Here is a 27,408-nt window from a genome sequence, read left to right as displayed (position 1 = left end):
AGCTTTCCCCTTCTATCTGAACATTAAAACCTCTCTAGATAACAAGAGTTTTACTATAATATTCAGGAATAAGATTCTTCCTGGACTAGGAGGATGTAGGGGGAAATGAGCCTCTGTTTTCAGCATCTAATCTCTGAGCAAAGGATCTCCCACCACCTGCTGCTTCCAGCAAGCCCAAACTCTCGCTCCAGCTAGCTTTCCTGGGAACAGAGCAGAAAACTGGAAGGGAGGGGAAGAAGGTTGGTGAGAGCAAGAGGCGGGGAGTGAGGAATGGGAGGCTGGAGGAGGCGTGGCCCGGCTTGGGGCCGTCAGGATAAATACTGAGAACTGGGTGCGGGGTGTAGGGAGAGAACTCTGGAGGAACGCTGAGCTGAGCAGCACCGAGGACAGCGCCCGGCAGCGCCCGCGCCCAGGTCTCCCTCCGCAGCCCTGACTCGCGCACACGCTGAGCTTTTGCTCACTCCCCCTCGCGCGGACACAGACACACGCATATTCACACACCCAGACACACACCCCGCTGTACAATGGCAGAATCCCACCTGCAGTCATCCCTCATCACAGCCTCACAGTTTTTCGAGATCTGGCTCCATTTCGACGCTGACGGTGATTATCTTCTCTTTTTAACTGTTTCAAGACCCGTTTCCATGCCCCTTCCCATTCTTTGCCCTTTTCTGAGCCTCCTGATCCCATTATCCCTCCTTTCTATTCTTTACTTCTTCCCCCTTCTGCCTAATCTTATCTTCTTATCTCCCCGACTGGCCGCCAAACTGTCAACCTGAAAGTTTATATTGTTTCCACCGTAATCCCAAAACCTTAAACTTTTGTCTTTCCAGGAACGGTAATGGTAGGAGAGAGAGAGCAGGGATTGGGGAATGCTGCCCCCCCAAAGTTTCTGTGGCTGCGCTTAGCACCCCAACCATCCTCCTTTGTCCTCAGTGGATCTAAAGTTTGATACCCCAGGAGGGGAGCGCTTCACCGTCTGTACACTTTGCTGGTTAATCAACGTCCAGGCAAGAGAGAGCCTCTCGGGTCGCCAGAAAGATAACTGTCTTGGAAAGTGAACGGGAAAGACACTTGGAATGAGATATCTGACACCTGGGTGCCTCTTTGTCTTTGCAGGAAGTGGTTACCTGGAAGGAAAGGAGCTGCAGAACTTGATCCAGGAGCTCCAGCAGGCGCGAAAGAAGGCTGGATTGGTAGGTTCAAGTTTGCGAAAAAGAAAAAAAGACTTTTAACCCCCAAATTAAAACATTCTTGTGTTTTCACAAAAAGCCAGCAGCGTAAAGCGCTTTCTGGGTAATGTAAACGTTTATTGACTGCGAAAGGCAAGAAAAAACACTTTTCCAACTCGAATACAGAGAAAGGGGAAAGGGGAAAGAGACTGAGAAAGAGAGAGGGGGAGAGAGAGAGAAAGAGAAGGGAGGGACAGAGAAGGGAGGGAAGAAGGGAGAAAGGGAGACAGACAGAGAGAGACAGATTTTCTAAAGGGAAAAACCTTGCTATCTGAAATTGGAGCTTTAAATATATATATATATATTCTATACTAGTACTTGCATTAATAGGTCTTAAAAGGGAACTGTGGGTGCATGAGATTCTTTAGCGGATCACCACCTCTACCACTGAGTTTGATTAGGTAATTTTTAAATTCTCTTTTACTGTGTGAGAAATAAGGGGGTGGAAATGCATTTCTGCCCCTTGGTGGTCAAGAAACAGATCTGCAGATTATGGATCTCTTACTCTATCACCAATTATTATTGTTGTGATGTTGATGTAGTTGGGGAGATGAGAAAACATCTTGTCCTCACTAAGGGAAAGTTGCCCAACTTGCAACCTAACAGTGAGAAAGAATTTAGCAAGAAAAGATCTTCATTTCTGTTGAAAGCAAGAAACCCAAAAGGTAGAGAAGTAAAAAGTAAAACAATTTTAAGAATTTCATGTATTGTAAAAAAAGCAAAGTGATACTCTGATGGGCAGCAATCGATGGTGTTTTGAAAATGGCTATGTTCGTTATTTAAGCCATTAGTTAATTAAACAAATAACCATTCTTATTAATTATAAATGACTCCCTTTGGGCATAAATTAACCTGTTAAGAAAATATGTTGTCAGCATAAATATAAAATACAGTCAGCTTTTAAACATAGATGAGATGGTTGTCCAGAGGAAAATGGGTTAAAAATTGTACTACTCTATTGAGGTTTATGTAACACTGCCTTTCAGAAGGCAGTGTTGAATTGGGATGAGTTACACGTTAATGGTCTTTGGCCTTTTTGACTACGTTTAGAAAGAGATTTTACACTACAAATGATGTATATATTATATAGCAGATCACCACCTCTAATATTGAGTGATATATATAAAATTTAATAATAGAACTTTTTGCCCTATCTAAATTGAAAATTGTGTAATATACATTTCTGTACAGCATATTCAAAAGAATCCCAGAGGGCTCTAAATGTATTATAATGCACTACAGAACTATCAGTTACAAAAATCATTGACCAAATTGATTTTAAACCAGATTGTGCTCTAGGGATTGTTTTACCCAGATTTAATATTTTATATAATCTAAAAGTATAATAGAATGGAATAAAATAGCATAAAAATGTTTTATATACTTTCCACCCTCCCCATATCTTATATATTGCCATGTAAATAAATTTATGCAATACTGTCATTATAGCTTTATATATCTTTGGCTAATCTAATAAAAGCAATTATCTTCCTCATTTAAAAATACATATTTTAAAATCCGGTTGGAAAAGTCTTACTTTCCACAAAATTTAGAATTAAAACCTTGGAAGATGCTTCCAGCAGGTAATGATTATATTTTATTTTGTGCAGAAGTAATTTTAATATTGAAATCTATTTTCAGCTTAGAAATTTAAATATTCATGAACTTTAAAAAAATATTTTTCTTCCTCTGATTTTAATATTTGTACCTTTTTGTAAGCAATATCTTCATGTTGGAGATTTAGAATTTAATTATTTTTCTCTGTTTTGGAATATTCAAAGCTCCAATTATTAGACTATAATGTAATGATACTAAACAAGCATAGTTATAGGATTATATCAAGTTGCTTAATACCTTGATTCTTGAGCATTTTTCTGGAATGTAAATACAATCTGGATTTTTCTGAATTTAGTATTTTTCTTGATTTGGGTAGTTAAAATCTAAATCAAGATCTGGATTCAGAGTTTCATATAGTAGATACATGTTTCACTATACTACTAACTTCATTGCATTAAACCTACTTGTATATATTTCTTCTCTTTCTTTAGAACATAAAAATTGCCCTTATAAACCAGGCTTTTTGCATTTTTAGCCATAGGATAACAGATTTCATTGCATTAATGGAAACATTGTTTGGCTTTTCGTATTAATAACATGAAATTTCAAAATTTTCACTAGGTGAATATAACATTAATGAAATATAACAATGCAATATATTTTCAGAAACTATCCTTTTACACTAAACATAGTGTTTGGTCTTTGTAGTTGCACTCATTTTTATACATTTTTAATTGGTGGTGATTATATGTTTTGCACTGTTTAAAAAATAGATCTTGACATACTTGTCAGAAACTTCACAAAGTAAATGTCAAGTCTGCTCGTGAAAGTAGTGGTATTACACCATTTTAAAATTTAAGGACAGATGCTTTGGTTTTTGTTTACGTTAAGGTGTATGTAAAAATAAAAAAACTGTAGGACCTGATATTCCTACTATTGCCACGGTTGAACACTTTCATTTTCTTACAATTGTTTCTATAACAAAATTAAATAAATACAAATTGTAATTTATCCATAGTAAGTTTTATAAAGACTAAAATATAATTATATTGCTTTGTTATTATTTATTATCTTAGTTCTACTAAAGATGTCTACATTGGTTCCAAATGGCTTTTATAAATACTAGTAATAATGATATTTAGTCTCAATATAGCCCTTTAATTATATTAACCTATCTATCCCCAAAGCAAACTTGTGTGGTAGATAATACCACCATCTTGTTAGCTATGATGAAAACCGAGACCTTAATTTGCTTTCCCAAGGACGTAGAATAGAACATTAGTAAGGGCTGACCTATTTTAAATAGGCTTCAGCTAATGCAACAGGGCTATTTTAAATGGGCTATGTTGGAGACCCAAGGGTAAAAATTAAACCTCCTGAATACCAGTTCTATGTTCAGATCACTAGTTTATAGTTCATAGCTCTCTAATCTATTTAATTTTTAAATTTATTTAATTGATGAATGCCTCTTTTATGCTTAAAACAATCTTTGCTTACAAAGTGAGTTAATCTTTAACATTCACATTTTTTGCTTGTTCAAAATGAAAACATATATTACTCTCCATAGATAAAACATTATGTTAGAATGAGAAAAATGTTGTAAGACAAGATAGTGTAGCAATATAAGGTAATCTTTAATGAAGCAAGCATTGTTTAAAATATATTGATGGTGATGATTATGTTAAAATTCACTAAAAGTTATGAATGGAATGATTCTGACTACACTTTCAAAGGATAGCACAGTCTCAAAATTAATAATAGAAGATAAATCATATTAATTGAGAAATAATCATGATTACAACTCTTTCATTTGGAACTAATAAATACTGTGTATCAGTTATGCCTTTAATTTTTTTGAGAATAGTTAATCATTATGCATATTTCTAAATGGTTCTAACTTTGGTTTTTCTTTGCAGTAAGTTATTAACACCATCACAAGCATAACTGGGTATTTTTTTAACAAACCTCCTACCTGCTTTTATATAATTTTAGGAGTTATCACCTGAAATGAAAACTTTTGTGGATCAGTATGGGCAAAGAGATGATGGAAAAATAGGAATTGTAGAGGTAAGGAATTTATGCATTTTTCTGATTTAATTTTAATAAATGAGTTTCAATTTTGAAGTTGTCTTCAAGTCAAGTAAGATATAGCAAGACCCATTCAGTGCAGTTTATTTTACCTAAGTAATACATTATCTTCTGTTCAGAAGTATAAAGTTAAAAAATGTTCACAAATGAAAAACATCTAAGAGTATTCCTAACCCAGGGCCTAAATTTCATATATTACAAAATTGAGACCATGGAAAAATAAAATTGTTTGCCTCTGGTCATACAGCTATTTGCTGGCACAGGTGCAGTTAGAGGAACAAGTCCCTGACTTCTACATGAGTATCAATCACATTCCATTACCCAGCCCCACTTCCATACAGTGTCTAAGCACATGGTCCATCAGTATTTCTTATCACTTAACAGTGTAGACTTGACTTTTAAAATATAAAATAAAATGTTTGCAGTCCCTGTGAAATATTTACAGTCCTTATTTTTCATGGCAAAAAGCTGCATCCTGGTTTGACAGTTGGCCTTCGTAAAAACAGAAGAATTTAACTAGAGTGAGTGAATATTTTATGATCTGTTATAGGTACAGATTTCATGTGAATCTCTGAAAGTTAAAACTGTGGGTGTCACATCTTATCCTTTCACAATGACTTTTCCTATTAAGGGCAACTTATTTTTGTCTGTGAATCAAGGAAGCAAAACCGATTATGCATCAATTCTTCTGCATTCTCAGATTTGTGAAAGAGCTGTTGCTTCCCTTATGTCTACGTTTCCAGCCTGTGGTGTCTTAGCCTCTTTCTTTATCTCAGCAGCCTATTAGAGAAATTGGGTGGAAGCCTTTGTCCAGAAAAATTAATTAGGTCATAATTTAAAATATGCCAAATCATAACATAATTATGTTATTTATATAGTGTTTCTCAGTGTATTAGATTGTGAAGTATTCTGGATCTCAACAACATTTAGTAATAATTTACCTTTGATTCAGAAAAATAACCTGGTTTTCAAATAATTGATCTTATAGGACACTTGTGATGCCAGTGTGAAATACACTTATTTTTAAACAGCTGATACAAATAGAGTTAAGAGAGGACATACTATTATTATCTTTGTAATTGAAAATTTTCCCTGGAGTACATACTTTCCCCTTTACCCGTGTGTAACTCATTACTATATAAATAGATAATAGTAATGGGACTTACAGATAGACATATAGGCCAACTAATCAAGGTATGAAACCATCAAGGATAAGAAAATAACTTTTAAATTAAACATAAATGAGATGAGGTAAATCTAATTATTCAAAACTAGTTTGGAAATATGACATCAGTGAAATTACGGATTGGCTCTTTTAGAGTTTGACATACTTTATAATCCTAGTTAAGGAAAACCTGTCACCTTACATTTAACATACTTCACCTTGAAGGACTCCAGTGGACTCAGCTATTTATTCAATTTCATTTCTTCAGTGATACTAGATTGTGCAGTAAAAGGCATTGATCTGATTCACATGGATTTTACATTTTTATAAGGATAAAATGGATGAGCATGTTTTGAATCCCAGTTTTACTTTATGTGATACAGTCTAATCATGTATGACTTATTATTTGAGCACTATTTTGAATGAGAGGTTAGAGGCCATTTAGCAGACGCATTGTCCTGGAGGTTTAATGAAGGAAATTTCCTCAGAAGTTTTAGATAAGAAACTGTTACAGGAAAGAAAAGGCTTTCTGTGGAAGGAAAGATACAGAAATATAGGTAACAGAAGAGGACAGAGAAGGCAATGAAGTCTGAAATAAAGAAGTGAGAAGCTTTTATAGCAATAAAAATAATAAAATAATTCACATTTGTATAAAATAAAATTGACAAAGGGTTTTCAAATATGTTATCTCATTTGATCATCATAACTAGAAAATTAAGTAAATTTAAATATAAAATGAAGATCTATTTTATAGTTATAGCATGTGAAGCTTCAATAGGATTTGCCTAAGGTCACAGAAAAAGTAAGAAATAAACGGTAGAACAGTCAGAACCCAGCCATGTTCCCCCAAACTATTCTGCCTTTTTTAAAATAATAAATAATCTGTACATTTTCTGCATTAAAAGGAAAACTTTTCAAGCTTCAGTTGGTTGATTACTTATGGCAAGTTTCTAAGTTTAGCTGGGATGAATAGGGATGCACAAAGTGTTCTGCAGAGAAGTTATTTGGGCAAAGCACTCGAAACATAATTTCAGCAGAACTTTTGATCAGCTGAAGCAGAAATAATTTAAAGGGAGACAAATGAGATACATATAAATGGATTGGAAGGTTTTAGTGTTCCAGGACATGGAACTTTTTGCTAGATGGGACTCTTGGGAAGAACTAGCCAACATTCCTTATTTTAAGGATGAAGAAACTGAAGCCCGAAAAGGTCGAATGATGTATCCAAGGTCCCACTTGCAGGGAGTGACAAATTCTATATACAGACTTAGATCTCATTCCGATTTTAGAACTCTTTTCATTAATCTTAGTTATCAGCCAAGACATAGGAGTAAGGGGTCTGGAAGAGGGCATTAGTTTGAGAGAAGAGAAATGGAGAATAGGAGGAAAAATAGGAGATTGCTTCAATAGTTCATATGCATGTTGGTTCACTGTGTGATGGTTAAGAGTGAAGAAAAGAGAAATTCTGAAAATAATTGGGAAATAGAAATTAAAAGTTACAGATTACATGTAGAAAATGTGGAAAGGGAGAGTAAGAAATGTCTGAACTTATATTTTGCTCTCTACTGTAACCAGAAAGCTGTATTAAATGAAGTTCATCCTTTCTTTTTCCAATTTGACATATATCACTTGCTTAGAAATCCTATAAATAATATAGAACACAAATACACAAATTCTAGCCAGCTATAAAGGAATGCAAAATCCTATGTTTTCTACAATTTATAATAATCTACCTACTGACATCAAGCACACATTAACTTTGGTGTTCAAAGGGAAAGGAAGATGGATTTACTTATATGTTATGCTCACTTAATAGTTATACTCACAAACTCATCAAAATCTAATCAAAGTAAACCAAATGATACTCATGCAGTGGTCTGCGTCCCTGATGGAACAGGCCAAATTGGTTTGTCTCTGAAAGATGTCATTCAAAAAGATTAGAAAATGTAATGGTTAACTTTCAAAGTTCTAACGTGACAAAGTTAACTGACACTTTCTAACAACATGCATTTGCTATCTAGAAACAAATATGTTTCTTTCTGAACTTTCTAATTTCTTGCCTTTAAATAGATTTAAAAATCCACACAAATACAGTTTAGAAATAACGAGATTGTTAACACAAACTCAAGACAGGAGCATCGAAATTTTGAGATAATTTAACAAATAACGTGATGGTCAAAAAAAATGTTCCAAATTTATTCAGACTAATAGCTCTACTGCAAAGAAGGCTGATTAAAATAATTAAAAAGGAAGACTTAATGATTTAGCAGATAATAGAGCTTTCTTCTCCGGTGTTCACATGAAATATAGGTATTTCTCTTAAATGGGTGTCAAATCTATAAGTTTTTCACCTGATCCTTTTGGCAATGTGTGAGAACCTACCATCCTCTCCATTCTTACTGTTTCTGTCTGTCCAGGTCAGTGCATCCATTGAAAAACAGACCTAAAAGCTATTTTAATCCTAAAACTGTAACAACCCTCCCAGGGAAGCAAGCTCTTCTCCAGCCTTTCCCTCTTTTCATCTGCAGTGGGATTTGAGCCTGTGAGTTTAGCCATAGTGAATATAATTTTTCATGGAAGACTACTTTTCCACCACAGAATTTTGGGAAATCACTGACAATGAAATCTGATTTTAAAATTCCCTCTGCATAGATTTTTCTAAGTGATTTATTAGGAATACTTTTTTGATTGAGGATTTTAATGGAGGGTGATGAAGGTAAGGGACAGAGTCTCTAAGCCAAGAAAGTCAGACTCTGCCTTCAAATCTGGCTCCAACTGCAATCTATGTGAGAGCAGGCCATTTACCCTCTTTGAGCCTGTTTCCTTGGTAGTGAACAAGGATGACAATGTATTAACTTCATAAGGTTGTTATGATCATCAGTATCAAATAATACATATTGAACAAGTAGATCGACCCTGGCACACTGTAAAAACTCAACAAATGTATTTGCAGTTATTGTTACATATAAAAATAACTTACTACAAAATCGACCCCATCTTCTGAATGCCAAGCCTTTTCCCCCACTTATTATATAATTTGTCAAATTCAAATTATTAAACTGAAAGAGCTTTACATTTTTGATAAAGTTATTTACCTTTCAAATTTCCTGGACTCACTTCTCACTGGCTAGGGAAAACGTTTTTCTGGTTCTCAAGTGAAAAAAAAAAATGAATGCTTGGCTAATACATGTTCAAGAATGTTAACACACCATGACTGTCTTTAAAAGTTAGGAATTCTGCCTCATGTGCACTGTGATATAATTTGTATCACTAATGAAGTTGCCTTTCATGTATACTCTCCTCACAACTAGTACTTAGCTTTATTGTTGTTTTTATCTCCTGCTTTGAAATTGTCAGGGGAAAAGTTGTTTGAAAGTATCTGCCTCCCTATATGGTTCTCACTAGCGGTGACTGTGGTCACCAGCACAGTGCCTAGTATTTAGTAGCCAAATGAGCCACAGCAAGGGATTTCAACTTACTCCAAAACATCAGGCAAAGTCTCTGTATTACGCTAGAAATAAAAGAGAGATGTAAAGACCCCTGTTATGGGTAGAGTTCCCTGGGAAGCAGATCTGAGTGGAAGAGTAGCAATGAGCAGGTTTATTAGGAAGTGCTCTTGGGATCAATACCCCGGGACAGAAGTGAAGAGAATAGATCTGGGCAGAGGGAGAAGCTGGGCTGTGTCACAGTCTCAACGGGGACATCAGCTGACCCTACAGTGAGTTCTGAAGCTGGGATGACCCTTCAGGAATGTCTCTAGTTTTGAGTGAGACCGTTGGGCCTTTATATCCCCATGTTGATCAGTCATAGGATGCCACCTCCTTGGGGACACAGCTGTCTTCAGCCCAGGTATTCCTTCAATGGGGCCTCACAGGTGAGGCTGCAGCAACACTCCCAGCACTTGAAGGGAGTTCTGGGTAGCATATCACAATGTCCACCCCAACCCCTATTCACAGCTCAGTAATAAGTTATTGGAATTATCTCCAAAGGAACTTTACCTCCATTTATTTACAGCCTATCCTGATGCTAGACAAATAGTTAATTACCTTTATATATTGCTTCAATAAAATATTTACTAAAATTTGTGCAGTTTCTGGGCCACAAAACAGTAAATAAGACACAGACCCCATCCTCAAGGAGCACGTAGACTAGTAGGGGAGACAAGCAAGTAGAAAGTTGTTGGGTTTTTTTTTCCTACTCTTGATAACAAGCAATCCGTTCTCAGAAATGAAGCTCTGAGGGATTCTACTTATTTCCTTAGCTACCTGCCTTCCACTCATCCCCTTGATATTCTTCACTCTCTTCTCCAACTCATAAAAAAGTTTTGGGAGTTCATAAAAGAGCAGGCAGGCAGCCCAAAGATTACAGAATCACCAATAATATTGTAATAAGAAGTATTGGATACTTCTGTAAACAGCAGTGACTTAGCATATCTGAGAATAAAGCAACTCTACTTAACACCTCCTATATGAAAGACCTTTGGCACATTATAGACATAGTCATAAAGGCTACAGCTGGAGAATTACTGTGCCCAGCTCTGAAACTTGAATATTGATTCATACGCATTGAGAGAAGAACCGAGAGACAACACAGGACCACCACATTGTGAAACATATCTTAAGAAAGATTTCTTTACATTCACTATAGCCACATCCTATACACACATAATAATTTTTATATGCTTAAGACTCCTTTCTAACATTTATAAAATAGGATGGTATCATGTTGAGTGTAACATTAATGGTTCAGTGAAATTAAAACAGATTGAATGTGTTGCACATTGATGTAATCTGTATTTTTAAATAATTTAAGTATAAAACCAAAGCAGTATGGGCAAGAAATACACGTTTATAGTAGACATGAAGAGCATTTTTACTATCTCTGTATCTGACATTCAGGAGACCTCTCAACTTTATGTGAGTTACATGAACTTTTATGTTGAAACAAAGATGGCAATTTCCCTAATTTTACATTTAGTGATGGCTTACTAGTTCATTCATTTGTTTTTTTCTGTTTTTATGTAGTCAGTGAATTTGGAGATGTAAAATATTTAAAGAAAAATTATTCTTTTTTGTTCAAAGCAACACACACTAATTATAAAAATCCAAACAAAATAGAGAATTATGATGAAGATAAGCAAAAAATAACTCAATTCTTTTAAGTAGATGTTTTTAATAAAGTAAAATTACCAACCAATCCACAAGCATTTATTTCAGGCATATAACATGCTAGATACCATGCTGGGCATTCAGGGGATGCAGAAAAGTATTATTCCCTGCCCTCTTGAAATTAATGGTCTAGAGGAAGGTCACGCAAAAATTGTAAGAAGTATCTAACAAGTTGCTTACTAATAAATAAAGGACGAGTTGGGGTTAGCTATCTCCTGTTTCCTAAATGAACACTTATATTCATGAAAAAAACATAATAAAATGTGGCTAGACCTTCTATATCATGCAGAACCCTCCAAAATGTATACATAATATCCATTTCCATTGTTCAATCTTTCCCTCAAAATGTCTGCCTCTGATATATTTTCTTCTCTTTGATGTGTTTTATTGTCTTCCATCTTTGTTCCCTCTTCTTTCTTGTGTTAGTTTTTCTTCTCTTCCCATCTTCTTTAAAATCCTCAAGGAGATATTCTTCAGAATCCCTCCAGGAAAGTATTATTATAGAAGAGGCCAGGCTCAACAAGACTGGAGGGGTGTGGCTCTCCGTCCTCCAGAGCCCCTCTCCATGCCGAGCCCACCCACTGCCATTCACCCTCCCTTCTCCTCTTCCCCCTTAGCTCTGGGGGGAGACCTACATTCTAGGCCTAACTTACCAGATATCTGGATACTTTATAATGAAAATCATTTATAGCTACTTTCCACTAGGAGCCCACTTACAGATGAGGGAAAAAAAGGGATTTTTATAAGGAAAATGGTGTTCTAGATTTCAATGAGTAGAAACAGCCTGTCATATTTAAACTATCTCATTGTCACGTGTAAAAATCACCAACAAATTCATTATTTGCAGTCCAAGAGCAAAGAAGCAATCAAACCACTCTATTACTGTCTTCAACAAGCATGTTGTTGACTTAATCTACTAATAATCACCAAATTAAAGTGATTTTCAGTCTGCCAATCATCAGGTCATCATTCAATCTCTTTGGGCCTTAGCATCCTCAATTGAAAAATTTGGTCTTTGAATTAAATTAAATTATGTTATTTCTGAGGTATAGAATTTTATGATTCAAGTATTCAAAGGAATTGAAAGAATGCAAAGGTCACAGAAGTATGTCCTGAGTTTAATAAGGGACCTGGATAACACACACACACACACACACACACACACTGCAATGATGCAAATGTGTTTATGTACCAAAAGCTAATTACATTTTTTTAAAAGTACTGGCACATTATAAACCCCCATTTTTACTTTTTAGATATATTATCATCTACCCACACTAGTGACCTTTCTTTAAAAATAAATAAGAAAATGTTTTATAACTAGGTCATATTAAACATGTTGATACAAGGTTTGGCCCTTTCCCTTAGTCTCACCCACATGTGTGGTGCGTATAAATCGAGTGGTTTTCATTTGAAATATTATTTCAAAAATCTAAACATAAGATAAGCTAAAGGGCATACACAGGCATAAGAAAAATTAGATTCCTTGCATATAAAGTAGAATAGTGCATTTTATATTAAATATTAAATTTTTAAATGAACCTAAAAGGATGAATTTTTTAAAAAAAGTTATGATAGTATTTTCTATAACTTGGTAGAACTTTTAGAACTGACTCTGACTTTAAGGCTGATCTAGACTACAGGCTGTTGGCCTAAAATCCACGGATGAGAGTCCGTCCATGCCCGTGATCTAGGGAATTCATCAAATCCTGGAAATTAGATGAAATACAGTGTGTGTAGATTCATTCTTTAATGGTGAAAATGCAGTGCTTCCAACAGAAGGCGTTTTGAACCCAATATATTCAAGAAACACTGGCTTCTATTTCAAGTCCTTGTTTTAGTGATGAGGGTACTGAAGTCCAGAAATGGCTCGGGGTTGCTGGGGACCACAGCTAATTAGCTACTGTGCCAGAAATAGATCTCACATCTGTAGTGGAGCCATCAATCCAGCTCCTTCCTTCTCTGTACGCAATAGATTAGTCATAAAATGGGATATGGAATCCTTTTTTCTTCCAAAAAAAAAAAAAAAGAGAGGAGGATTGAAGTTATGAAATGAGATCTAAGGGAAAATGTCATAGAGGCATGCCGTGGAGATCAGAAAATAAACCCCAGCCCTGGATTCAAGCAGTGGATGTCCTTTCAGCAGAAAGCAACAATTTGAGAACTGGCTTTTCCTATTCCTGTTTAACGCCCCACCATTCATGGTGAATTTCTTTTCCATTGCCTTACGATTGTCTTTGGTTTATCTTCTCTTGTATCTCATGGTAGGCTTTCTCCTCGGGCTTGGGAATACATTTTCCCCCTTCACTCCCCTCCCCAACATTTATGTTCCTCATGGTTTCTTTCACTTCACATGAAATTTATGGCCCCCACATGTGCCTTTCTGTGACCCTGTGAGGAGAAAGGAGAGAGGCATAGACCACTAATCTGTGGCATAGAACACCTGAAGGGTTCAAGCCACGAGGATGAATCTGCCTGAATGTCCAGCAGACAAGAAGTGGCCACGCTAGTTCTACCTGAGCACAGGTCTGCTGCGGCCACCTCACTGGCCAAAGAACCAAGCACACAAGGGCACACGAGCGTTGGAGAATCGACAGCGCTCCATAGGAAAGTACCAGAAAGGGAAAGCCGACTCTAATGTTTTTCCTCTCCTACTTTTCTAGCCTGTGAGGGAACACGTTGAAGAAAAACTAAGCAGCAGGTAATGGCAGAGACTTGTTTTTGAGCAACTTACAACACGTTTCTCTCTTCTTAAATCTTTTCCAGTTGGCTCACGTATTACCCACAGAAGAGAATTTCCTGCTGCTCTTCCGATGCCAGCAGCTGAAGTCCTGTGAGGAATTCATGAAGGTATAAGAAAGCTGCCCCTTTAAGAAAGCTGCTTAAAGTAGGAAAATTGTTCCTTTTATTAAAAATGTGTTTGTTTTCCTTATCCAAAATTACTTACAGACATGGAGAAAATACGATACTGACCACAGTGGCTTCATAGAAACTGAGGAGCTTAAGGTAAGCAAATAAAAACTTGTACTAAGTTTTTCCTTTCAGATGCAATTATGAACTAAGAGTTTCCTAGCTTTTTAAAAAACCTCCCACAAAAGAAACTAATGTTGAACAGTGTCACATTTTCACCTACTCTTCGACATTGTTAATGAAGTACCAGATCAAAAAAGCATCTTCAATTGCTTCTGGAAATTCTGTACAGTAATGCAAAAAATTAACATTTTTTGTGGTGTACACAAATATAAGACAGACAGACAGATAGAATTATAGATAAGCCGAATAAGCCATTCTTTTTATTGAAATTTGTAGTTTTAGTTCTCAAAATAAACACACATATGTATAAATTTTCTTACAAAAGAAAGAAGAAAAAGTTACTGAATAGCTACTGTATGCCAACTCCTTTACACATAATGCCTTATTTAATCTTTGCGTAAGTTGTATGACATTGTATTACCCCAGTGAGGAAGAGTTGAGAGAAGTTAAATGATATACTGAAGGCCACACAGAAATCGGACAGAGCCTTGATGTGCAAATCCAGGCTTGTCTGCCTCCAAGGCCTGTAGACATTCTATACAACCTACTGACTCTCAGCAATGATGATAAAAAATAAAAAATCTTCTATAATTAAACTTTTGAAAAACTGCAACTTAGAGAATGAATTTATCACTTCGGATATCACAGAGGAGGATATAAAGGAAAAGGCAGAGATCTGAAATCAAGTCTTACCTCATTAATTACTATATCTTTCCAATTTTCTTTAATCTTTAAAATGAGGGTAATAAATCCTTCCTCTCAGGCTTATTGTGAAGCTCCAGTAAGATTCTGCACATGAAAGCTTTTGTGACATGCAACATAAAATAAATTATATTATTCATGAACTCAATTTACTAGCCTTTCAGGAATATGGAAGTATTCTTCTCATTTCCTCAAGCCGACCCCAAAACATCGCCATCTGAAAGACCCTACTTTTTCTATTTTTAGAACATAGAGTGACTAAAATATAAGTGAGTTAATATTTAGTGACTATCTGTCAGGCAGAGTACAAGGTGCTTGAAGTGTATTTTAAAATTTAATCCTCACAGAAAATATGCAAGGCAGGTATTATCACTCCTAATATAAAAACAGTGAGATTGGAATGCAGAGAGATTTGATGATTTTTCAAGATTACACAGCTGCCTAGGAAGAGAACCTGGATTTGTACCTAGAATATCTGATAATGCTAAGAATGATTCCCCACCCCACCCCCACAGCACTACATGCTTTCAGACTTCATTTATTAAGAGCTGCTCTTTTGCTATGTGGGGAAATATGAATATCAACAGTTCTAGTCATAATTCAACATAGTTTGAGTAGCATACAATTTTAAAGATGGAACGGGGACATTTGGGCCATGGCAAAATGGCTAAAACATACTCAATTTTATCCTCTTGAAAATGTAAACGTTTTTAATGTGAAGTCACTGAAAACAATGTATTTTACAAACTTGCAGCTCAGCAATCCACAAGGTGACAGTTAAGCCACTGTGTTTTTATTTTATTAGTTAGACCAAAAATATTCTTTTAAAGATCCTTTTTAGTTCATAATGAAAACCTTAGCTCATTTCCAATACTGACCTCTAAATATTCTAAAAGCCTCCTTCTTTGTTCTAAATTTTATTCTCAGAAAGAGATTCTAAATAGAAGTCCTCTTCCCTGGGGAATTTTGAAGATAAGTTGGCATTCTTTTTTAATGGATCTTTCAAGAAAGCTAATTTTAAGATCCATAATAGAGTAAAACATCACTTGCTCTCAGACACGACTTTGAATCTCTGCGTCCCAAGGTTTCTCCGAGGCTATTTTTGTGATCACCATTTTAGTCTCTGATGAGGCTTTTTAACCCAATTAATCTCTGACAAAAGCCCCAGAAGGCTCAAAAATAAAATTCAACCCCAACAGATAACTTTGAATTTTCCATGCTTCACTTTGGATTTGAAGTGGAATATTTGAAGTAAAAAAATTTTATCAAACTAAGAAAAGAGTCTCTTTCCTTTAAAAAAGTGGCATCAAATCAGCCCAGAACTGGAACATTTAGGAGAGAGATAAGTCATTGCTGAATCAAAGAAATCTAATCCTTCAATAATATCTGGGCACAGTATCTGCCTAGTTTTTCCTAATTGCATTAATTCATTTTCTGATAAAATAAAGGAGTTACGAATGAATAGCACTAAACAAAATGAATGACTATTATATACTTAAGTGCTTACACTGTCACTTATATGGCAAATCTTTGTAAAGCTTTTATTTATGTTTCTGTTAAAAAAACTTAAATTCATTCCTAAGCTCCAGGTGTCAAGTTAATAATCATCTTTTTTTCATCCTTCCCACATTAATCTCTATTTTAATATGATTCATATATCTTTCAAAGATTCAATGACATCAACTGTGGCCAATTTTGTTAATTTAAATAGTCAGCGGAAGCATTTTAACCAAAGTGCTTTGGACTGCATTAGGCTAAAAACTACCCAACTGGCCCTCTGGAGAAATAAGCATCATGCTGGCTATAAACTAATGTGTAAATACAGCCTGGGGAGCAGAAAATGGATTTGAAATTAGGGATAGATCTCTATTTGGTTTACTGATATTTTTTCACACATATTCCAAAGGTATAAAGGCCCTTGTGTTTCTTGCAGAACAATCCAATGAGTACTTGTGAAGATATCAGTAAGAAGAAATGCATCCATTGGGCTGGCTGGTTTTAAAAGGTTTTATTCAGGTTAATTGAAATCATAAAGTCATGGTAATGCACAGACAATGATCAATCAAGTCTCAGTAAAAAGCAGGTATTATTCCTGTCAAAGGTAGTTTCATTGCTGGAATGCCAGGAGGACAACCTGGTTTAGTCTTTCTTCTATTATAAGTTCCTCTACTCACCTGCTTCTACCCCTCAAAAGGAGACTTTCTTTGCATTCCTGGTATGTCCTGTTCCAAGGCATTCTGAAATGAAAGTAGACGATATATTATTAATGAAATTAATCTAAGTGTACTTTGTTTTAACAGAACTTTCTAAAGGACCTGCTAGAAAAAGCAAACAAGACTGTTGATGACACAAAATTAGCCGAGTATACAGACCTAATGGTAAGACTGATCTTGAAAAGATTGTACCCAAGAGCTCATGAAGTAGTATGATGTTCTTGCTAACTCCCAAGGCTACACAGGATGAAATAAATAAACGGTGGTGTGGGCATCATATGCACATAGGTATCATTTCATTTGAAAAGTGAAATACTTAGGGATGCTTACATCTTGTCATTTTGAGTTCTGCAGGCATTGGCTTTAAGACTCAACATATGAGCATTTTCTTCCTTGTAGAGCTGTGTAATTTTTATCTATCAAAAGATGACTTGTTTTGCTTCCAAAGCCAGTGTAATTATATCACTAAATTATATAACTTACACATATATAAGGTACACTATATATATATAAATTATATCACCAAAAACTCACTTATTATGGAGTTCCTAAATCCATTTTTATCATAGTTTGGGAAATCACGCTTTGTGGAGTTTAAAGAGACCATCTAGCTACTTTATTAATTAAGCAAGTTAAAATGGGTCTCCTTCTTTCTTTTGATTTTTGTTGTTTTGGGGTTTTGTATTGGTGCTTTGAATGAGGAAATCTAAATATGCCCTAAGGTTGATGCTATGGTAAATAGTGACAAGTAAGGTCAATTATAGAATGTTGATAATAGAGCCAAGAAAACTGCTTTACACATAGGCACTTACTGTTTCAGGAAAAAAAAAAAAAGAGCAGATAAATAAGGTTCCAGATAAAATAAACCAATGTCTATGAAGTTAGTTTCTATTGGACGAAGTTTGCTCATTTTGACTCATCACAGAATTAGGATTACCAGGAGATAGATACATTTATACAGCTTTCAGTACTGTGAAGGTACTGTGCATTCTTACTCCATGGATTTACATCAATAAACCATAAACATGGCTCTATACTATAAAAGCTACTGTTATATTAGATTGAAGAAGGAGTTAGACTTTGTAATTACTCTGAGAAACAATCTAATAAAGGGTTTGATTATATTTGATGTAACTGAGGTTTGCTTTCAGCATCTCAGCTTACTTTTATCTGGGTTGGGGGAGGGGGAACTACTAGAACTTTACTATTGCCTTATTCACTAACTAGTGTTATTTATTATAAGGTGGGGCTAAGCTTTAATTTCAAAACCACCAAAAAGGTTTTCATGGTCATCTTTAATTCCTCATTACATCTCCACTTACAATAGCACTAGCAAACAAATGGGGGAGAGTTTCTTGCTATGCGTCACAATCAACAGGTCTAAGCTCTGAATAACTTTTGGGTAATGGACAATAACCTACATTTATCAATTTTCTATTTTGTTCCAATCTTAAGGGATGCCTATTTAAAGAAAGGCTCCTTTCCAGGTAGAATATTGAAGCAGCCTTTCAAAACCCACTCAGATGGGAGTTTCCCTCTGTTGGATTGGCCTGACATATCTGATTAAATGTCATAAACCAGTTCAAATCCAGGAAGCAAATTAATCAAGAGCTAATTAAAATTTAAATATATATGTTGGGAAATATTTCCCCATGGGCACAAAACTAAGTAATCGAGCTGTCCAGTATCTTGGTAGGTAGTGTGACAATATCAGAATTTATGGTCAATGGATTATAAAATGTTTTGTCAGCATGGGACCCTGAAAAAAATCTGCCTCCTACAAAAGATTCTTAGAATACCTCGAACCACAGAATGCCCTTCCTTTCCTTCTTAAAAAGATGTCACTAAATCTATATCCATTATAACACTGGACACATTCTGTTCTTTAAAAACAAAAATAATGTTAATTTTTCACATATTTAGTGTTCATTTAGTATACATATTTTATATATTTAATGTAATTCATATATACTACTTTGGTATAACATATTATAGCAATAGTTGCTACTATCTAAAAAGGTGAATGCTTCCCAAATACGGGTATGAGTGTGTTTACATCTGGATGTGTCTTTGTGAATGATGTATATATAAGTGCAGTGGAGAGTTGGAGAGCTTTATGGAGTTTCTAATACCCAATAGAAAATAAAACAATTCAAAATTATTCAAAAATTCTGTTCTGTAAGGATTTATTTGTCATCTGTTTTCTGCTTCTGTTTGTGGTATTCTATGCTCTAAAAGGGTGAAATAAATATTTATTTTCTTATTGGAGAGACTCCAGATGTTCAAAAACTGTCAGACACCATCCCTCCCACATCTTGATACACATATGAACGTATTTGCAATAAAAAAGTGACAGTATTCTAGAAACATAGCTAAAACCACTATTTCTCTGTTTGACTATTCTATATTATTCTGATAAACTCTAGCAATGGACACATTACAGAATTGAAAATTTGCATAGAAAGTTTTAAAAATGCTAGTTTTTAAAATTTTACTGCATATATACAAGTAGTTGATAACTCAAACAGCTTTATTTTGAAGTTCATCTCCTTCATGCAATAAATTATTCCTCAAATAGCTAGAATAATGGCATTCTGTCTTTCAGCTGAAACTATTTGATTCAAATAATGATGGGAAGCTGGAATTAACTGAGATGGCCAGGTGAGTTTAGGAACCATGAAAAATATTGTAAGTGGATCCTTTTCAAAAAATGTAATATATTAATATAATGTTTTTCTCTCAAAAGGTTACTACCAGTGCAGGAGAATTTTCTTCTTAAATTCCAGGTACTTAACTTTTTACTACCTTAAATAATATTTTCCTTGAAAAGCTAGAATGTGGGAGACTTGTCAAGGGAAACATACTGAAACATAGTAATAAAATTTTAGCATTTACTCTCTTCTCTATCTTTAGGGAATCAAAATGTGTGGGAAAGAGTTCAATAAGGCTTTTGAGCTGTATGATCAGGTAAAAGTTTGTTACTTTTTCCTTTCTTTTTTATTGAAGTAAGAACACAACATAAGATCCTCTTAACAAAATTTAAGTATAAAATACAGTACTGCAAACTATAGAGACAATCTTGACAGCAGATCTTTAGAATTTATCCATCTTATATAATTGAGACTTTATGCCCATTGATGAGTAACTCGTCATTTCTCCTTCCCCCAGCCCTGGCAATAACATTCTACTTTATGAGTGTGACTATTTTAGATACCTCATACAAGTGGCATCATGCAGAATTTGTCTTGTGCTGAGATTGATTGATCATATGCAGTTCTATTTTTAATTTTTTGAGGACTCTCCATACTGTTTTTCATAGTGGATGCACCATTTTTGCATTCCCACCAATGTATACAAGAGTTCCAATTTTCTTCATTCTCACTAACACTTGTCTTTTATCTTTTTGATAATAGCCATTCTAATAGGTGTGAGGAGATATCTTATTGTTAATTTTTATTTCTCTGATTAGTGATGTTAAGCATTTTTTCATTACCTGTTGGCCATTTATATACCTTCTTTGGATAAGTGTCTACTCAAGTCATTAACCCATTTTTTAAATTGAATTATTCATTTTTTGCTATTGAGTTACAGGAGTTCTTTATAAATTTTGGAAATTAACCCTTTTTGGGATGTGGTTTACAAATATTTTCTCCCATTCTGTAGGCTGCTTTTGCACTCTGTTGATTGTTTCCTTTGCTGTGCAGCTTTTTAGTTTGATGTAGTCTCGCTTGTCTATTTTTGCTTGTGTTGTCCTTGCTTATGGTTTCATATCCACAATATCATTGCTAAGAACAATGTCATAAAGGTTTCCCTTATGTTTGTTTGCTTCTAGGAGTTTTACAGTTTTAGATCTTATATTTAAGTTTTTAATCTATCTTGAATTTATTTTTTATATGGTGTAAGCTAAGGGTCCAATTTCATTATTTTGCATGTGTCTGTATAGTTTACCTAACACCATTTGTTGAAAAAAGCTATCCTTGTCCCATTTTGTGTTTTTAGCACCCTTATCAAAGATCAGTTGACCATAACATGTGAAACTGAGAGCTCATTAGTCTATGTTTTGATTTTTGTTTCAGAGCTATACTGTTTTAATCATTGTAGCTTTGTAATATATTTTGAAATCAAGAAGTGTGATGTCTCCAGGTTTATTCTTCTTTCTCAAGATGGTTTTTGGCTATTTGGGATCTTTTGTGGTTCCATATGAATTTTAGGGTTTTTTTATTTCTATAAATATTGCCATTGGGATTTTGGAAGTGATTGCACTGAATCTGTAGATGTGTTTGAGTAATATAGACATTTTAACAATATTAAGCCTTCCAATTCATAAACACAGGACGTCTTTCCATTTGTTTGTGTCTCTGTTAACTTCTTTCATCAGTATTTTATGATTTTTAGTGTCTAAGTTTTTCCTCTCAGTTAACTTTATTCCTAAGTATTTTATTCTTTTGGTGCTCTTGTAAATGGGATTTTCTAATTTCCATTTCAGATAGTTTATCATCATAACTAATTTCTGCTTGTTAATTTTGCATCCTACAACTTTATGGAATTTGTTTATTAATTCCAACAGTTTTTGTGAGGTCTTTAGGGTTTTCTCTCTATAAAAATAATATCTGCAAACAGGGATAATTTAACTTCTCTCTTTCCAATTTGGATGCCTTAAACTTTTGTTCTTATCTATAATTTGATTCTTCAGAAGAATTTGGAAAAAACGATTATGAAAATTACACAAATAACTCCTTCTTTTCATAGGAAAGGTAATACGGTATGTCCAAATTACACAAACTCCTGATTCGAATCCCACACTATCATTTACCTGCTTTGAGACTTTGAACAAGATACCAAACTCATGTGAGCCTCAATTTCTTCATTTGTAAACAAGAGATAATAATAACACCACTTTGCAGGATTGAATGAGGATTAAGCTAGGTGAAAATATCCAGCAAAATAAAGGTTATTTGTGATGTCACTAGGTCACATCCTTTGCTTCTAATTTGTTTACTCCTGGACCTGTGGGCTCTAGCAGAACTCTGCCACACCCTGGTGTGACATAGAGCCACATACCTTCCTCAGCCCTCAGTTTCCTCACTTGTCCTAGAAGATATTATTAACATTAAGTGAATTACATGTGTAAGTACTTTGAAAAGTTCAAGATCTTTTACAAATGTAAGGTGTTGAATGAGAAGTAACTAATACCTTGCATATTTTACAGCTTTGGAGCAGCTAAAAACTTGGGTGGCCTGACATAACAGATTATCTGCCAAGTATGCAGTTGGGAGACTTTCTAAGGATTCCAATTATTTGCATTTTACTTTATTTCCCACTACTGTAGATGGAGTTGGTTGTATACTATTTTATTTCTCCTCCCCCAGGACGGCAATGGATACATAGATGAAAATGAACTGGATGCTTTACTGAAGGATCTGTGCGAGAAGAATAAACAGGTAACTTAGTTACCATGGCACTTACTTCTTTAAGCAGACTCTGTGGATCCATCCAAAACCAACCGCACATCCATTTTGGAAATCTACTTTAACAATTTATAGAGGAGCAGAAATAGAATTCAATTCTTAACTCAATTTGGTTCTGGCCTAAATCAGGGTAACTGTGATAAATAGATTTTAAAAACAACCTTGTGATTATTCACATTTGTATAAGAATTTAATCCAGCTCTTTTGTTAATGGATTGATGTAACAAGTAGTTTCATCTCACATTTTATCACTTGACAGTGATTAATTAACTTCCATATTTAACTGGATTACAATGCCATTTATATTCTATACAGGATCTGGATATTAATAATATTACAACATACAAGAAGAACATAATGGCTTTGTCGGATGGAGGGAAGCTGTACCGAACGGATCTTGCTCTTATTCTCTGTGCTGGGGATAACTAGAGTTGGTGGCCACAACCACTTGCTAGTGATACACTGTATCTAAAAAATAACTGTGCACTATAAGGGAGTAGGCTGTATTTTCTTTTATATCTGTAAATTTAACTGCATATAGATAATTATCCAGGATGTGTGGCTCATTCTTTTCAGCTTGTTTCTATACTGTTTGTAATATACAGTTTTTGTAACCATATGATTGAAAAGAAGAAAGTCTATGCTATGCTTAGGCCAGTCAGTACACCCAATTTTTAAAAATAACATATTCTTGCTTTCACAAATATAGTTGAACAAGATTTCCCTAAAAATTCCACCAGGATTAATCTCTAAAATTCTAGTCTCTGATTTGCAAATGCACATTTGTCACTGAATAATGGAATTATGTATAACAAGCCAAACATTCTTATTTTAGACAACCATAGAACTGTCCCACAAAATATTTCTAAGCTTATTTCTATTAGGAGGAATGTGCTTTTCCATCTAAAATACTCACCAAAATATAGTTAATTGTGGCTTTATGAAGTTAACAGTCTCATTACAGATTTAGTTTACCAATCAACAGCATGTCTACTGCTTGGATCCATACAAAACTATCGGTTCAAGTTGATGTGACAAGGGAAGGGAGCACCAGATGACACATAAATCTGTCTGATTCTATGCCTGTATTTCCAACAAACTTGCTGTCAGAGAATATGACCTAAATCCATTTTCTAAACTGTTTTCATGTGTTGCAAATTATTCTAGTCAACTGCTGTTTTATGTCATACTCTGTGTAATCTTTGATTAAATTTAATATACTGCATATCCTGGTGTCTAGTTTGCATACTTCCTGGATTTTCTTTCTATGTAGAACTGTTCATTTCCACCAAGGGTATCTGCTGCCTCTGAAAATATTTTTTTCTAGCTATAACAACTCTATTTTTTACTACATAATTAAATTTTAATGTAAAATTCATAGCATCCTGATTATTGAATGTTATATCATCAATACTTTTGTGTATTCTGTGGATTCTATATTTCATATTGAGATCAGCATTCAAAATAGTTCTATTTCTATCTGCAAATAGTTTCAAATGAGTTTAAAAAAATAACATCTGAAAAGAAATGCTAATGTAATCATTTATCTTATCTAGCAAGAAGATTCTAAAACATTCTTTAACATACATCTAAGTCAGTTTCACATATTTGTAGCTAGAATATCCTATACTGGTTATAGTTGATATGTAACAGTTGGTGATTTTAGATTTCTTTGATTGTGAAACAGGGAGCTATGAGAGATGTGTCCATGTGAAATTTACAGTTACTGCCTAGGAGTTAATGATCGTTCTGGGTCAGCTTGAATGTCCCCATTCTATAAATTCAACACTTATTTTCTGAATTCATAAAAATAACCAAAAAATGTGAGCTATAATGTTTCCCTCAAGAACAAACAGAAACGAGATTTGCCAAAAACTAAAATTCAACAAATGATGTTGAGTGGGAGATCGGCTTTGCCTTTAGCGTGTAAATGGAAGCACTGCCATTAGACTGAATTTAACTACTAAGAATAAATAAAGAAGAAAATAACCTTAATCTCTTGTATTTGTTTTTTCTTCAAAATGTCAGCTGACATGCAATCCATGATGGATCCAGGTGGAAATGTAGGATGAAATTATTATGGCCTAAGGAATCTAAATAAACGTAAATGTGACTCAGTGAACTACTGGATACTTTGTTGAATTTAGGGGTGTCTCTAACATTAAAATTTACAAAGAAATCTCAAAGTATCCAAATATTTGAAGTTTTCTGCCCAACTGACATAGTCAAATATTTCTTTTAATTTTCCTTTTTTTTTTTTTTTCAAGACGGAATTTCACTCTGTTGCCCAGGCTGGAGTGCAATGGCATGGTCTCGGCTCACTGCAACTTCTGCCTCCCAGGTTCAAGCGATTCTTCTGCCTCAGCCTTCCGAGTAGCTGGGACTACAGGTGCCCGCCACCAGGCCCAGCTAATTTCTTATTTTTAGTAGAGACAGGGTTTAACCATCTTGGCCAGGCTGGTCTCGAACTCCTGACCTCATGATCTACCTGCCTTCCCCTCCCAAAGTGCTGGGATTACAGGCGTAAGCCACTGCGCCTGGCCCATAGTCAAATATTTCTTCATGAAAGATATCCAAAGGAATAACAGGAACATACAGAATTTTCCTATATTTAATTCATAGAAAAATAACTGTTCACTACCAAGTATGCGCCAAAACTCTACCAGGTTTGGCATTCTTACAGTAACAGCATGAGCAAAGAAAGAAAAACAACAACAACAACAACAAATTATGATAGGGAAATTTCTGAAGAGACTTCCTAGAGGGCTGTCAGGAATAACTGTCATGAATCTAGCACCAGGACTATCATGGTAGACTTTAATTCCTGAGCACTATCAGACAAAGAAATTCCTACACCTCAGCTACATCAGTCACACTTACCTATAAATGACAGGTCTGCTTCCTTGAGCAGAAAAGAGGGTGAAGAATGAAAAAAATGAATCTAGATAGGCAAATATAAAATTACAGGCACAATGCCTATCTCATACCACAAACAAAATTCATTCCAAGTTTATTATCAACATAAATGCGAAACATATGTAAACAACACAGGAGAATAACTTCAATACCTCATGCACGAAAATACTTCTTCACATCTAATAAGAAGAAACAAATTGAAAAATTGGGCTCTATTAAAATTAAGAATTTCTGTTCAGAAAATGACTACAAACTTAAAAAAAAAACTATTAAGAGAGTGAAAAGTCAAATTTCAGAATGGGAGAAGATATTTGCAACACATATACTTGACAAAGGCACATATCCAAAATATATTGATTACTCCTAGAAACCAACATTTAAAAATATAACCCAATAGAAAAATGTGTAAGAAAGTTGAACAAATATTTCACTAGAGGATACCCAAATGATGTCCAATAACATATGCAAATTAATCAACTTTATTAGTAATCAGGAGAAATGCAAATGGCCAGATGCAGTGGCTCATGCCTGTAATCCCAGCATTTTGAGAGGCTGAGGCAGGAGGATCACTTGAGCCCAGGAGTTTGAGACCAGCCTGGCAACATGGCGAAACGCTGTCTCTACAAAAAGTTAGCTAGCCATGGTAGCATGCACCTGTAGTCCCAGCTACTAGGGAGGCTCAGGTGGGAGAATCACCCAAGCCCAGGAAGTCAAAGCTGTAGTGAACGGAGATCGTGTCACTGCACTCCAGCCTAAGCAACAGGAGTGAGACCCTCTCTCAAAAAAAAAAAAAAAAAAAAAAAGCAAATTAAAACAAATGAGATGCCACCACATACTCACAGAATGACTCAAAGTAAAGAGAATTTCAGTGCTCACTACTGGTGAGGATGCAGCACAGTGTAAGTTCCCAAACAGCTTGGTGGGATGTTAAATTGTGAATAGTCTTGGAAGCCATTTGACAGTATCTACTAAATTTGAACACAAGCATACCCTAAAACCCAGCAATTTCACTTCTAGGTATTACCAATCTAACAGAGAAAGGTGTATATATTTTCGCCAAAAGAATAGAAGGTTCACGGCAGCTTTATGTTTGGCATAGCCTCAAACTAGAAACAATCCAAATGTCCACTAAGAGCAGAGCTAACAAATAAATTGTGGTATATTCATATATACCTTATATTCTATGGAATATAACAATGAGAACGCATAAGCAATTATTACAAAGAAAGAAAGCCAAAAAACAGAAGAATACATATTGTGTGATTCTATTTATATAAATCTCAAAACAGCTTAACGTTGGGGTTAGAAGTCAAGACAGTGGTTAGTTGTGAGAAGGAGGAAAGGAATCGCAATGGTGGGCAGAAGGGAGGCTTCTGGGTTCCTGGTAATGTTCTGTTTCTTGACCTGGAGAATGGTTACCTGAGTGCATTTGTATTGTAATAATTCATAATTTGTGCATTTTTAGAAGTCATACTTCAACTAACAAGCTAAAAAAATTGATGGGCTTTCTCCTCTTCTAGGCTTTTGTAATGTCTAACGGTTACCTCCTAAAAACCCTGTTATTGGCTCTTGATTTGAGTTATGATCCCAAGAAATATCTAACTGGGTGAGAGACATGAGCTTGACTTACTGTGTGACCTAGGGCAAGTCACATAACTTTCTAGGTCTGCAGTTTCTTCAACTGTAAAATAAAAACATTGAGAATTTGCATTTTCTAAAGCTTTTCTAGCTCTAAAATTCTATTATTCAAAGTCATTAAATTCTCATTGTTTTAGCTTCCACAAGAACAATAAGGAAACAATGGCTGTCACTCTATACCTGAAACATTTCCTGGAGGTGGTTTCACATGTTAATGGTAAGATGAGT

At 34.9% G+C, this 27,408-nt stretch overlaps 1 protein-coding gene across 2 annotated transcripts; it reads left to right on the top strand.

Moving 5' to 3' along the window:
* Positions 1 to 342: 342 nt before the first annotated feature.
* On the top strand, positions 343 to 24,621 carry CALB1 (calbindin 1). 2 transcript variants are annotated; one of them, XM_519852.9, is made up of 11 exons: positions 343 to 603; positions 1,120 to 1,196; positions 4,782 to 4,856; positions 13,977 to 14,060; positions 14,160 to 14,216; positions 17,246 to 17,323; positions 19,764 to 19,819; positions 19,905 to 19,944; positions 20,072 to 20,125; positions 22,528 to 22,599; positions 22,942 to 24,621. In XM_519852.9, the coding sequence occupies exons 1-11, from the start codon at positions 525 to 527 to the stop codon at positions 23,053 to 23,055; spliced, it is 786 nt and encodes a 261-aa protein (XP_519852.3). In that variant the 5' UTR covers positions 343 to 524; the 3' UTR covers positions 23,056 to 24,621. The 2 variants fall into 2 exon arrangements, with proteins under 2 accessions (XP_519852.3, XP_016815148.1); XM_016959659.4 differs by lacking the exon at positions 20,072 to 20,125 and having other exon boundaries at positions 435 to 603; positions 22,942 to 23,145.
* The last annotated feature ends 2,787 nt before the right edge of the window (positions 24,622 to 27,408 follow it).

The sequence above is a fragment of the Pan troglodytes genome, chromosome 7, assembly GCF_028858775.2.
Source record: "Pan troglodytes isolate AG18354 chromosome 7, NHGRI_mPanTro3-v2.0_pri, whole genome shotgun sequence".
Classification (NCBI taxonomy): Eukaryota; Metazoa; Chordata; class Mammalia; order Primates; family Hominidae; genus Pan; species Pan troglodytes.
Note: the sequence above shows the minus strand (reverse complement) of the source record. Positions and strands in the feature narration are given on the sequence as shown.

What these genes read in the sequence shown, in the direction of transcription:
- CALB1 (XM_519852.9), top strand. Translation starts at nt 525, where the DNA reads ATGGCAGAATCCCACCTGCAGTCATCCCTCATCACAGCCTCACAGTTT. An exon ending in CCGAGTATACAGACCTAATG is followed by an intron (nt 17,324 to 19,763) that starts GTAAGACTGATC and finishes TCTGTCTTTCAG; the next exon opens with CTGAAACTATTTGATTCAAA. An exon ending in ATTTTCTTCTTAAATTCCAG is followed by an intron (nt 19,945 to 20,071) that starts GTACTTAACTTT and finishes CTCTATCTTTAG; the next exon opens with GGAATCAAAATGTGTGGGAA.